This window comes from Budorcas taxicolor, chromosome 5 (assembly GCF_023091745.1).
Source record: "Budorcas taxicolor isolate Tak-1 chromosome 5, Takin1.1, whole genome shotgun sequence".
NCBI classification, from domain to species: Eukaryota; Metazoa; Chordata; class Mammalia; order Artiodactyla; family Bovidae; genus Budorcas; species Budorcas taxicolor.
The window spans coordinates 163555733-163568980 of record NC_068914.1 but is presented as its reverse complement, the minus strand read 5'-3'; the positions used below and the strand labels follow the sequence as shown (position 1 = coordinate 163568980).

Genomic DNA, 13248 nt, shown 5'->3' with positions numbered 1-13248 from the left:
GGGCAGAGTTAGGGGTGATGGGTGGGGGCGAAGCTGACGGCAGGGAAGTCTAGGCTGGCTCCAGCCCAGCAAACTGGAGAACACGGTAGAGCACAGATCTATTGGGATGGCTGAAAAGCTGTTTTCCAAACCAGCTTGTGCAACACCTGAACGAAATTTTCGGCCAACCCAAGAGGACGCGGGCACGTGCAGGGAAAGCTCATGGGTTCCAAGTGTCTGTGGCAGCCACCGGGCGTGTGCTCCTGTGCACCTCTGTGTCAGGGTCCCCTTGACAGAGTCCCTCGAGGCCGCTGCCCAGGGGCCGGCAGAGGGCGCTCCTGGAGGACAGCTAGGCCTGTGCCTCCCTGGGAGCTGGAGCTGGAGACTGTGAGCCCAGGCAGGGAACATGGGCTGAGAAGCCCCCAGAAGCTGGGGGAGTGAAGGAAGGTGCCTGAGAGGTCAGGAGAGGAGGCCAGGGCGGAGAGCCGGGCAGGTGTGGGAAGGGCCCCACAGGAAGCTGCGCCCTGCGAAGGCCACCAAGCACGTCTGGCCGCTGTCCCAAAGGCAGGCAGGTAGAGAGAGCCTCAGAGACAGAGAGGTGGGGAGGTGAGCTGGAGGAGGGCACTGAGCCCAGTGGCGGGGCGGGGGTGCTGGGCAAATGGAGCCTCCCGGGTGTGGGAGGCTCAAGGGCGGGCAGCCGCTCAGGGCCCCGTCTCTTTCAGCCGCACTCGGTAAGAGGTTTGCTCACAGGTGCTCCGCTGGGTCTCCCTGTTCCGCGGGGTCGGGGCCCTGGCCTGCGTGGCGGTTGCCCAGATGCTGAGGGGTCACTGATGACGCCTGGCGCGTGACTGTGTCCTCTGTGGGTGGGTGAGCAGAGGCACACGGTTTCACAGACAGGCGTCTCTGACCTCCACGTGTGGACTGTCTCCCTGGCCCTCCTCCTTCCATCCCCTGCACCCGTGGTCTTCCTCCTGCTGCTCTTGTCCTGGGTCTGGGGCGGGGGGGGGCAGGCCCACCCTCGGGAAAGCGCTGACCGCCACACTGACCTCAGTGCCCGAGAACGGGTGCTCGTGGAGCCAGAAGCCCTCTCCCCAGCAGGCAGGGCATGTGAGAGTCACCTCTCGCCTTCTGGCTCTCTGTGGAGAACTTTTAAAACACCAGTCTTCGGATGTAAGCAGAGTGATGCCTGCTGTGCCTCACACACGCATTCACAAGCATGCGGGCACACTCACGGGCCTGCACACACTCCCAGCCTGGTGCTCCAGTGCAGGCGGACAGCACACGCATCTCATGACCTTCTCTCGGGCCTCAGCTTCCTCACTGACCCAGCGAGTGGCGGTGGAGAGCAGCCACCACACACCGCACCAAGAGCCCGGCAGAGCTTCAGACGGCAGCTCCAGCACCCTGGCCCCTCGGCCCCCGCCGCCGTGGGCAGCGCCTGGTCCCCAGCCCCGTGTCTGCTTCCCTCACCCCAGAAATAGCCAGGGTCACACCAAGCAGAAAGTTTATTGAGGTGCTGGACTGCGGGGAGTGTTTGCAGCGGCAAAGCAGATGCTGGTGTGGTTGGGGCCCAGGCCAGGGCCCCCTCCTCCTAGCAGCGTCTGGGACTCAGGGTGAGCATCAGGGACGACTCCTAGTCCCCACCAAGGCCCTCCTGGGGAACCCCTCCCCGTGTCCCCCGAGCGCCAAGTGGGGCAGTATGGGGGGCCCTCTCTTTGTCCCCATGATGAGGACAGGACGATCCCTTGATATTCACTATAAAAATTAAAACTCCTTTATAAATCACGGGGGACGAGCAAGAGGGGTCACCTGGGAGCTTCCTCCCCACGCCTCTCCCAGTTCCGACCCCACAGTGAAGAGCAGAGGGTGAGAGTTCGCAGCACAGAGGAGCAGAGACAGACGGGGTTTGGGGGGGCAGGGGGACGCGTGGGGGGCAGAGGCGCAGGGCCCCCCCGGGCGAGGACGCGCAATCCCGCACAGCCCGCAGCCCCCCAGGTGTCAGGCCCCACGGGCCCCCAGTCCAGTCCTTGCCGAAGCTGAGGCAGCCTCCTGAGGCGGCCCCAGCCCTGGCTGCTCCCGGGGCAGGAGAGCGGGGCGGCTACTCCAGGTAGATGTCCTCTGTGGGGCAGGCATACTCCAGGTGCTGCTGGTAGTACTCCAGGAAGGCGCGGCTTCAGGGGGAGAGCATCCTCAGGCCCGGGGCCCCACGGCCCCACCCAGGCCCGCCACACCGCCCCAGCTTCAGCCCTCAGCCTCCTGACCCGGACCTGGCTCCTTATTGTCCGGGTCCAGTGTGGCCTTCCCTACCCCCACCCCCCCCACCCCATGGAATGCCGCTCCCACACTGAGGACCACCCGCCCAGGCCCCTCGACACCCTCCACTGCCATCTGACCCCCCATCCCGTCCCCACACCCGACACCCTCCACTGCCATCTGACCCCCCCACTCTGTCCCCACGCCCCTCGACACCCTCCACCGCCATCTGACCCCCCCACTCTCTCCCCACGCCCCTCGACACCCTCCACTGCCATCTGACCCCCCACCCCGTCCCCACGCCCCTCGACACCCTCCACCGCCATCTGACCCCCCCACCCCGTCCCCACGCCCGACACCCTCCACCGCCATCTGACCCCCCACCCCGTCCCCACGCCCGACACCCTCCACCGCCATCTGACCCCCCCCACCCCGTCCCCACGCCCGACACCCTCCACTGCCATCTGACCCCTCACCCCGCCCCCACGCCCCCCAAAACTCACCCCCACCCTCCCCGCAGCTGCGTGCCCCGGGGCACCAGGCCAGCGCCCCATCCCGGTCCCGGCCATCATGTGCGCTGGCCCACCCTCCAGACCCACTCACCCCACACTCTGGGCCACGGGCCTCATCGACTCCTGGGAGACAAAGACGTGGCAGGCAAAGCGGCTCAGCAGCGGGTGTTTGGTGATGAAGCCAAAATAGCTGTGGGGGGTGGGGCAGCGAGCGCACAGGGGTGTCAGGGCATGGAGCACCGGCCCCCGGGGTCAGAGCGCAGGGTGCAGGGCGGGCAGGGCTGGGGAGTGTGCGGGTCACATGATTTCTGTCCAGGAGCACAGTGCTGGGCACCATGAGGAGTTAGCGATCTTTGTTAATGTGTCCACAAGGGTGTCCAGCTGCACCTTCCTCCTCCCGAGCCAGCGCCCGGAGCCTGCCCCCAGGCCGCAGGGCGAGGCGGTCTCTCCCCAGTCTGCTGGGCGTCCCAGGTGACCCCGCCCCGTCCTTCCCCTGAGGCCTGGAGCCTGCCCAGCTCCACCTCTGGTCCTGCACACCCACAGTACTTTTCAGGCTCCGCTGTGGGCTTGACGTGGGCCCTGATGTGCATAAGAGTCCTCCTGGAGGAGAAGCTTGTACCCCAGCTCCGTTCCCTGTGTGGCTTTCCTGAACCTGCCCTTCTTCTCAGCAAGACATCAACAAAAACTACTGTCCAGAGGGAGGGCCTGTCAGCGGCCAGCAGCAGGAGGCTCGGGACCCTCACCCAGCTGTGGCCCATCCCGTCCACGCCGGGGGGTCAGGGCTTTGTGGCTCCTCCAGACGGGAGCCCACAGGACAGCGTCATCGCCAGCACAGCACACGTGTGTGGGCCTTGTCTCGAGCGCCACGCTCAGATGACTGGATTCAGAGCAAGGGCCAGGCACCCGCCTAAGCAAGCTCTTTTCATTAATAACCGGCACAAACCTCACAACAGTGCGGTGAGGCCGGTCTCAAGGGGACGGCACCAAGGCCCAGAAAGGGTCAAACACACACCGCGGACAGACAGCAAGCCTGCAGCGCCCTGGGCACGCTCTCTACCGCCTGTGATCACAGCCACCACTCACGCCTACCTTGTCCAGACCCCAGGCACCCAGCAGAGGCCAACCTCGCCCCTGCTTCACCTGAGCTACCAGGCACCGTCTCCCTGTGCCTCCTCCCTGAGGGGCCTGGGCTGGGCTCTGGAGCAGCGAATATCAGGAAGCTCAGGGCCGGGACAGCAGCTCCTCAGTCCCTTCCTGGCCGCCGAACCTCGGAGCTGCACACGGTCAGGGTCTGGCCTGGGGGCCCGAGCCTGTGGCGCCCCGTCTCCCTCTGCCGTCCTTCTCTCTCAAGGCCACCGTCCACATGGCTGCCGTGCACGCCGGTCCTCACGGCACAGTCCACCCCGCGGCCTGGTCTGAGCCCGGCCCCCTACCCAGATCTCCAGCCCGTCAAATCAGCTTCCTCTCAATGGAGAAGCGGCCAAACGGGGCTCTGCCCTGCTAAGGGTGGAAACCATTGCCCAGTCGGCAGACAGTGCGCCCCCAGTCTCACCACAAGCGTGCAAACAGCACACACCCGACCTCAACCCTGGGAACAGAGTGTGCTTCTCACAGTCTGCCTCCCTTGAGGACCTGCGGCCTCAAATACCAGCAGCACCTCCGGGCCCCTGCAGGGCTCCATGTGCCTCGAGGCTCAGCCCCCATCGCCTCCTCTGGGGCACACAGCACTGTGCCGCACGGCTCGCCTCACCGGCACCGCGCAGAGTCCAGCTGGGCAGGACGGCCGGCCTCCACCCGCCGGGTACGCCGCTGCTCTCACTCCCACCTCCTCTCTCTCGGCCTGGCCATCTTGTCTGCCTCATGGCCGAAGTTACCCGCCTGCTCCAAAACATACCTGCCCCGAGGTCTCTCTTCCATGCTCCAGACCCCGGTAACAACGGACACCACAACCCCACCACGTCTGCAACTGAAGACTGCACAGCCGGCCTGCCAGGCCAGTTTGCGCCATGCCCCTTCTCTTGCTGTGTGGGCCACCAACCGCTCAACACCCAGGTCACCTGATTCTCCCTGCAGACTGGTCTCTACATCCAGTCAGCTCAGGCCTGCCTGTCCCACCTCCCAAACCCCGCCGGAACACACCACTTGGAGGGCCCCGCAGCCCCTGGCTCTGGCCAGCAGCACTTGGGCCCTTCCGCTTGCCCAGTAGGCAGAGCCAGCTGGTCAGCCTGACGGCATCACCCACCGCCCCACTGCCGATGGGGTTAGCTACAAGCTCCTCGGCAGGGTCAGAAGGGCACAGGTCCTCCCCTAAAGACCCCCCAGTGCCTCTCACCCATGGCCCTGGCTCAGCTGGCTCCATGCCAAGAAGACCCACCCTGTCACCCATCTGTCTTTCGAGGTTTATAGAGTGGTCTCCGACTGTCCCCCCAAGTCCCAGGAGAATTCAGCCACCTCTGTGCTCACTGGAGCCCCAGAGAGATGTCCACCGGATCCCTAGAGATGCTTCAAGCACTTACTTGACTGTGTGTCTGTCTTCCCACCCAGACCACATGGGAGCCTGTCTGATCCATGTCTCCCAGGCCCGGAACAGAGCGGGCGCCATGTGGGGCTCACCTCATGGAGCCGAGTGGGTGGGGCTGCTGGACGGCGGGACTGCATGTGGGCGGCCCCCGGGGCCTGAGGGGACTACGGGAAGGGGAAGCCTCTTACCAGCTGTTGCGGGGGTGGCAGCCGCAGAACGAGATGTTCTTCATCTGGAAGAAGTGGCTGCAGTGTTGGAACTGGAAGAGACGGCACAAGAGTTAGCAGAGGCGGCCCAGCCCGCCAGACACGCCGAGTCTGATCCGCCTGCTCCGCCCTTTGCAGCCGCCTCGGTGGTTCAGGGCCCACACCCCACCTCAGGGCCTCCGCTGAGACTCAGCTTGACACCCCGGAGAGAGATCTCAAGGTCACAAGAGGCAGGAGGACGCAAGTGGACGGTCAGTTTTCGGGCCGTGGCAATCTGCAGAGTCAAGGAGAAGGTCTCAGGGGCCTACAAGCATCAGCTTCCCCCCTGGGGGAACATTCTCGATTAGGTCTGAAAAGCCGTGGCCCTGATTCGGGAAGATGTGAGCTTGGTCTCGGCCGCTCCGCGGTCTCGGGGTGGCCTGCCCCGTCTTCTCCCCGGCCCTTTGCAGGACTGCAGCCCCGGGCTCCTCAGCACCCGTCCCGTGAGAGGGTAGGGGCAGGGCTGCCCCGCCCCCCTGCTGCTCCGGCTCCGTCTCGGGACCGGCAGGCAGGCAGGCCCTCCTGAGCGGCCACTGAGCGAATACTGAGCGAGCAAATGGCATTCTCGGTGGCTCAGGTGGGAAAGAATCCGCCTGCGATGCAGAAGACCTGGGTGCGATCTCTGGATCAGGCAGATCCCCTGGAGAAGGAAATGGCAACCACTCCCGTGTTCTTTCCTGGAGAATCCCATGGGCAGAGGAGTCAGACGGGCTACAGTCCCTGGGGCTGCAAAGAGTCGGACACGACTGAGGGACTATCAGTGAGGCCCCGGAGGAGGGTCTGAGAGAGCTGGTCTTGACTTCCAGACACGAATAGGACGGGCTGCAGGGGGAGGTCAGTGGGATGGTGCCGGGGAACAGCCACGGCACTGCCCTCAGCCTGTCTGCCAGCCCCTCCATCAGCGCTGGGGGTCCCAGGCTCGAGGCCTCCAAGGGCTGAGCCAGCCTGCAGCGCTCGCCCCACCCCCAAGCCCAGACTGACCTTCTGCATGGCTGCACACAGGATGCCATTGCCCTGGTGGCAAGGCACCTCCACGGAGCCCAGGAACTGGACGTCAAAGCGCTCCACCCAGCAGGGACCCCGCTTGCTCCCTAAGGGGTCACAAGGGGCCTGGGTTAGGCCAGGAAGAGAGGGTCTGGGTGACACCATGACCCTTAGGGAAGGGGCCTCACCCAGCAGGTCCTTGGCAGGCCCCGGCACCGCATGGGCGTAGAAGGCAGGGAAGACCCCACGCTCGCCCGTACGCATGTTGAAGCCACGGAACCAGAAGTCGTCCTCCTCAGCCTCCACCAGCACCGGGTCATCCACGTCCAGCTCCAGCTCATCGGGATGGCGGGGAATGAACCTGAGAGCGAGTCAGAGGTGGGAGATCACTAGGGCAGGGGCAGGAGGGCTGGGCTGTGCCCACCAGGGTCCCAGAGGGTCTGAGACTCGCGTGGAGGGTCAGCGCCAGCAAGGGGGGTGGCTGTACCTGAAGACAGCCCTGTGTGTTTGCTCTCTCTCCTCCCCGTTGACCAGGCACGAAAAAAGGCCGAAAGACTCGGTGCCTGAGAGAGAGAAACAGAGAGGAAGGCTCAGGGAGGCGCTAGAATGCCAGCCAGGGTCCCCTTCCCGCGGTCCCCTGGGGTGGGTTGGCCCCGTCTGGGGCTGGAGACACAGCAGCCTCCCCTCGCCACTCCCCACGTGGGGGTAGCCCGGGAAAGCCCCCACCCAGGCGCTGCGTAAGAGGGCAGTGCCCAGCGCTGACCACCCGCAGACCCTCAGGCTGTCCTGGCCCTTGGGGATAGATCTGTGTGCCCCGGGCGAGGAGCCAGCCTGCTCCCCTGGAACCACCCCCTTCCCCCTTCCCACTCACTGGAAGATCGAGAGGTGCTGTTGACAAAGACGTTGAGGAACTTCTTGGAGAAGGTGAGGTCCGGGCTGTCCGGGGAGGCGTCCCCGGGGCCCTGCTCCCCGCCCAGCAGCACGGCTCCTGCCTCCTCCTCGCTGGCCTCGCCACCGCTGTCCTCACTGTCCTCACCCAGGCCGGCGCAGCGCCGCAGGCTCACCAGCTCCAGCTGCGTGTGCTCGTCCACCACCAGCGTGTACTTGACCGCGTCGTACACCAGCGAGGCGTCCAGCGCCGCGGGGCCCGCTCCTCGGCCCCCGGGGGGCGCCGCCTTAGCCTCAGCTTCATCCTCCTCCTCTTCGTCCTCATCGTCGTCCTCATCCGAGCAGGCGGCGGAGCAGGCACGGCCTGGGCGGGCGGGGCGACCCGGGGCGGCCCACAGCGGGGTGATGGTGTCGCGCGTGGGGTTGCTGAGGAAGAGGCAGGGCCCCGGCTGCGCAGGGCCGGGCCGAGGGGCGGGGGGCGCGGGCGGCGGCGGCCCGCACAGCGTCTCCATGTCCACCAGCTCCACGCCGCCAGGCGCCGCCGCTGCCGCCGGGGCCTCGCCAGCGGGTGAGGCAGGCTCCCCCGCAGGGCGCGGCGAGGGGGACAGGCACTGGCCGGGGCAGCGGATGGGCGAGGAGCCCTCGGAGATCATACGGCTCACGAGGTTGCTGAGCAGCCAGGGCGAGTCGGCGTCCTCGCTGAGGTCCGGCTCCGACTCGGACCCGGACTCATACTCGCTGTTGGTGTCCTCGGGGCCCACGGGCAGGAAGGCGGGGCGGCGCGGGGGCTCGCAGGGCGGCTCGGGCTCCTGCTCAGGCTCCGAGGCCGGCGACGAGGCCTCCTCGATGGAGTTGGTGAGGTGCGAGGAGCGGCCGCTGCTGCTGCTGCCGTCGTCACTGCTCCGCTCCAGCTCGGTCTCCGAGATAGACGAGATCATGCGCCCTAGGCGCGCGCCCCCGACGTCCCCGTAGTCGGAGCCCGGGGACGACAGGTCCTGGCTGCTGCGCCGGCCCCCGCGGCCTCCGCTGGAGCCGCTGCCCAGGTCGGCCTCGATACCCGGATCCGAGGAGGGGGAGGCCCCACCAGGTGCCAGGGGCCCTGCGGGTTGGTTTCCTTCGGAGTCGCAGCCTGGGCGCACAGGTGGCTGCGCCCCGCAGGGGTCCGTGCCGGTGGGCGGGAGGGGGGCGGGCGGCTCTGCGGGGCAGAGGCTCAGGTCAGCCCCCCCTGCGCTCCCCCCGCCTCCTGTGCCGCTCCCCAACACCCACCGCTGCCCTGCTGCCCTGCTCACCTCGGAGAGGCTCCTGCGCCGCTGGGCATAGCGCTGTTTCCTGCCTGGAGGCCGGAGGCCCTGGAGCAAACCCTCCATTGTTGTTCAGCGAGTCCTGCGGTGGGGGAGGGGCAGGGGAGAGCGGCGCTGAGCGCCCCCCCCCTCCCCGGTCCTCGTGGGCAGGAGGGGGCAGGTGGCCGTGGGCACCAGAGCCCCCCACGCCGGGAACCAGGGGGAGCTCTGGGCCTGGGAGCTCACCTGGGCTCCGAGCGTTGTCAGGTGGAGGGTGGTAGGTCGATGCTTGTGAGGCTCCTCTAGGGAAGGGGAGGGGATCAGGGGCTCCAGGGCAGGGGTCTCTGAGCCAGGGCCTCCTCCCTCCTTGCCCTCCCCCTCTCCTTCCTCCTCGTCCTCCTCCTCCTCGTCCTCCTCCTCCTCTTCCTCCTCCTCCTCCTCATTGTCGTCAATCATCTCGAACTCCTGGAAGTCATCCTGGAAGGAGCAGATGGGGTGCGGCTGCTCCGAACGCCCCAGGGCAAGGCTGTCCTGCAGGAAGAAGGACAGGGCAGAGCTGGGCCGCAGCAGGACAGCGACCTGGGGTCCCAGGTGCCAGGAAAGGTGAAAGCAGGAAGCCACAAGTCAAGGGAGGAAACCTCCCTCCAGACCACTCCGCTCTCCATCAACAAGTTTTTGATTTTTGCTTTTTTAAAAATCAGCTTAAGATACATAAGGATCTTGGTAAATAAGAGCCCAAACTCCTAAGTCTCAGTGACAGATTCTCAAAGAGGCCCCAACCCACCTGCCAACCTCATCCCACCCTCAAATCCCATCACATTTAACACCAGTACTTTTTCCTTCACAGCATTTTAACACAACTCATAATTAACCGTAGAGTTTGCATCTGTCTCCCCAGCAAGCTGCAAGCCCCACCAGGACAGGGCCATGTCCATATTGTACACTGGGGTACCCCGACCCCCACCGAGAACAGGCCCTGGCCCACATAAAAGCTCAGTAAAGATCAAATGAATGTGTGAAGCAAAGAGGCCCAGCAACAGGTTTCACCAGACTTGCACCAACCTCAGGGCCTGCAATCCACTAATCCCCCGCCAGCAGTCCCTCTGCTCCATCCCCTCCAGTACACCGCCCTCATCTGCCAGCTCCTGCTAGTCTTCCCTAAGGGCATGGCCCTGCGTTTCCACTAGAAAATCTCCCTAATGGCCTCAGTCTCGGGTGGGCCATGTGTCCCCTCATTGGAACCCAGATGCTGAGGCTCAGGCACCCATTGTCTCTCACCTGTCTTCCTCCCCTACTAGGTTATAAGCTCCCAAGGGCAAGAGCCACACCTGTCCTGCTATCTTGCCAGGCACCTGCAAGCCTCTAGCACTTGCCACACGGGAGTTGCTCAGAAATGTTCTTGAATGAAAACAAAAACGTGAAGAGCCAGGGAGGAGGAGGAGATGGGGGAAGGGGAACTTCAGGGGAGGAGACAGGAGGCTAAGAGAGGCTACAGAGGTGGGGACAGGACTGAGGAGATGAGATGGCAGCTGGAAGGGGGTAGATCTGAGGCCAGAGGCCCCAAAGCAGAGGCACTTCTTCCCTCCCCAAGTCCAGCCCATGGAGGAAGCCAGGCAGGGACGCTGGGGAAGGTCCTCAGTGGGCCACTCTTAGGAAGAGAGGTATCAGGTATCGAGGGGCCCACAAGTCAAGAGGCCAAGGGAGAGGGGGCACCAAGAGGATCCTCTCAAGGCTGAGCTTAGACCCGCCCCAGAGACCGCTGAGCAAAAGCTAAGCGAGGCTCTCCTGTGAGAGAGTTCTCTGCCCCAGCCCTCTCCCCACCTTCTCGCAGTGGTCCGAGTCATAGCTGAGGCCCAGACCGCAGTCATCAGTGATCTCAGACAGATCTTCATCGTCAAATTCCTCCAGGCTTATGTCCTGTGGTGGCCTGGAGAGGAGAGCAAGGACAGGGCTCCTGAGAGAGCCGTCAGTCCTGGACTCCCTGCCTGAGAGCTGGTCCTAAGGAGGGGCCAAGGGAGCCCCCCACCCCAGCTCCTCGACCCCATGATCTCCAGAGCCCCCAACTCCCACACCGGCATCCTGCCATTATCCTGAAGCTTAAGCCCTGCTCTCCAGGGCATTTCCCCCACAACTGGAGCCACCGCCTGCCCAGAGGAAGCACTTGCCCCCAGCCCTCCTCCCAGTCCTCTCATCAGAGCCAGCAGCCTCTCCTCCCACTGCGCTCAGCTCCAGGCCCCTCTGGGTCACAGCCTCAGCCTCGGGGGAGTCAGGCTGAGCCGTGAAGAGGGAGGGGGACTGAAGCTGCAGCAGCTGGGGGAGGGGGAGGGGTCGAGCCTGCTCCGGAGCGGAATTCAGCCCCTCTATCCGCTATTCCTGCCCAAGACCGGCCTACATCCCAAGGTTCAGCCCTTTCCCCACCCTAGTCCCTTCCCCCAGCCTCCAGGCTTGATTGCAACTCTCTTCCCTGAGCCCTGCAGACCAGGCCAGGCCTCGACCACAGAGGCCCAGCAAGGCCAAAAAGGACACTGCCAGGCAGAGTGTGTGCTCAGCACCCCGCAGGCAGGCTGCCCCTCAGGCTCGGCCCATGACCTCCGCCTTTGGAGGAGATGCTCAGGTTGGGTGCAGCACCGGGTCCCGGCAGGAATCTGGGGTGGGGGATGGTCACTGGGGCTGGAGGAGGGTCGTAAGGGGAGGACCAAGTGGAGAGGCCTGGAACCAGGAGTGGGGGATGGGGAGCAAGTGGGCCTCGGGACCAGAAAGGGTCTGGGGCTCGGGCCCCCAAAGGCGTTGGGGGTGGGGTGGCAGGGTCGGGCCGGCGGAGTCTGGGGCGGGGTCAGAGGGGGAGCGGTGGGCAGGGAAGGGCCCGGGCGCCTGAGTGCGTACCTGCAGCCTGGCGGCGACAGCGAGTGAAAGGTGGAAAGAGAAAACATCTCCGCCCGATCCGCCATCTTCTCCGGGGAAAGGCCTGCCGACCGCGGCGGGGGAGGGGTGCCCGGAGCGCCAGCCCCGCGCGCCCTCCGTCGCTCCCGCCCGCCCGTCCTCAGCCCGCCCCCGGTCACCTCGTGACACGCCCTGCGACACCCCGCCGCCAGCACACCTCGACGCCAGGACACCGCGGCAGCGCGAGCCGGGGGCGGGGGGACCGGGAGCAGGGCGGGCCGGGGGAGGGGAGGAGGGCGGGCCGGGGGAGGGCTGAGGGGACGGCGGGGAAGCTGGTTGGAGGAGGCGAGATGGTTTGACTGAGGCTCGGGTTGGAGAGGCGCGTGTGTGGCTTGGTTCTTTGGGGTGGGGGCAGGTGGGAAGCAGATTGGTGGGGATGGGGCATCAGTTCGCGTGGTGAGAGCTTCAGCGAGGAACTGGCGATGGGAAAGTCGATTTGCAGACCCCTGGTTAGCTGGTGTGGGGGTGGGGGGGACGGGGCCTCATGGAGGGGTGGGTGCGGCCCCGGGAGCTGCGCTGACTTCCAGGGAATCAGAGCAGAAGCCTGGGGTTCCCAAGCCCGGATCCGAGTGGTTCAGACTGACAGTGTGGGCTGTGCGCGAACGGGGCTGGAGGAGCTGTCCACGTCTGGGTGCTGACCAGGGCTGGTCGGAGCTGTCCCACAAGGGGTGCTGATTGGCCCACAGAGATGTCTCCCTAAAACGTGCGGACTGGGGCTGCAGGAGCTGTTTCCCCGCCGAGTGCTGATCAGAGCTGGAGGAGCTGTTCCCCCAGAGGGTGCTGAGCGGTGCTGGACAGAGGCATCTGCCCAAGGGGCGCTGATCCCATCTGGACAGTTTACCACACAGAGGATGTTGACTGGGGCCCACACGGAATTTCAGTACACAGTACAGATTGCGCGGGCTGGATACAGGTATTGATGGACATCAGGTGAAGTTATAACCCTGAGGCTCTCTTCATTCAATTAGGAAAACTTTCTTGAGCACCAACTAGGTAACCAGCATGTTTTGGCTTTTGTGGAGCTGTGTGTGGAGAGAAATGGTTGACACTCAGCTCAAGGGGTGAGGATCAGCTGGTGCTGCAATGGGGGAAGGACAGGTCAGAGTCGTGAGTATGGTTATTAAAGACAGGTTGGAGGACCAGGTTAGGGAGACTTTACGGAGAAGATTGGGCTATAGAAAGAGGCTGGAGTTTCAACAAGGTTGCAACGAAATCGTTCTTTTTTTTTTGCCTTGATGGAAATTATGTGTCCTGACATTCTTTGTCTAAATTTTTTCTGTGGAAAATTATTTCTGAGGAAAGGACTAGCCACTTGAGTGACGGATGCCTGCAAACCGCAGGGCAAAGGAGCTCATGCAAGGTGGGAAAGGTGACATTGTCCTTTGGGCGGCAATCATTCCAGCCCAGAGAGAAGAGACAGATGGTGCCCTCATTTGTGGCCCAACCCCAATTTATAATTTATCTCAATTACAGTGTTTTTCTAAGAAAGGCATTTATACGTTTTCCCTCCCCAATGGCTGAGAGCCACAGGAGAGCAGAGACACTATTTTACCTCTCTTTGAAGCTCTCAGCTTCAAGCACAGTGCCTGGCACACAGTAAGTGCTCAGCAAATACGTGAATGAATGAGTGAGGCTCGTGGACTCTA

The 13248-nt window shown here is 64.4% G+C and overlaps 1 protein-coding gene across 1 annotated transcript; it reads right to left on the bottom strand.

The window, feature by feature from the left end:
- Nucleotides 1-1469: 1469 nt before the first annotated feature.
- MAPK8IP2 (mitogen-activated protein kinase 8 interacting protein 2) lies at nt 1470-11622 on the bottom strand. The gene is made up of 12 exons (XM_052640451.1): nt 11546-11622; nt 10484-10589; nt 8909-9193; nt 8672-8765; nt 7366-8577; nt 6982-7057; nt 6683-6855; nt 6492-6601; nt 5641-5745; nt 5454-5524; nt 2836-2934; nt 1470-2150 (listed from the first exon to the last, which is right to left on the bottom strand). The coding sequence occupies exons 1-12, from the start codon at nt 11608-11610 to the stop codon at nt 2078-2080; spliced, it is 2469 nt and encodes an 822-aa protein (XP_052496411.1). The 5' UTR covers nt 11611-11622; the 3' UTR covers nt 1470-2077.
- Nucleotides 11623-13248: the final 1626 nt, after the last annotated feature.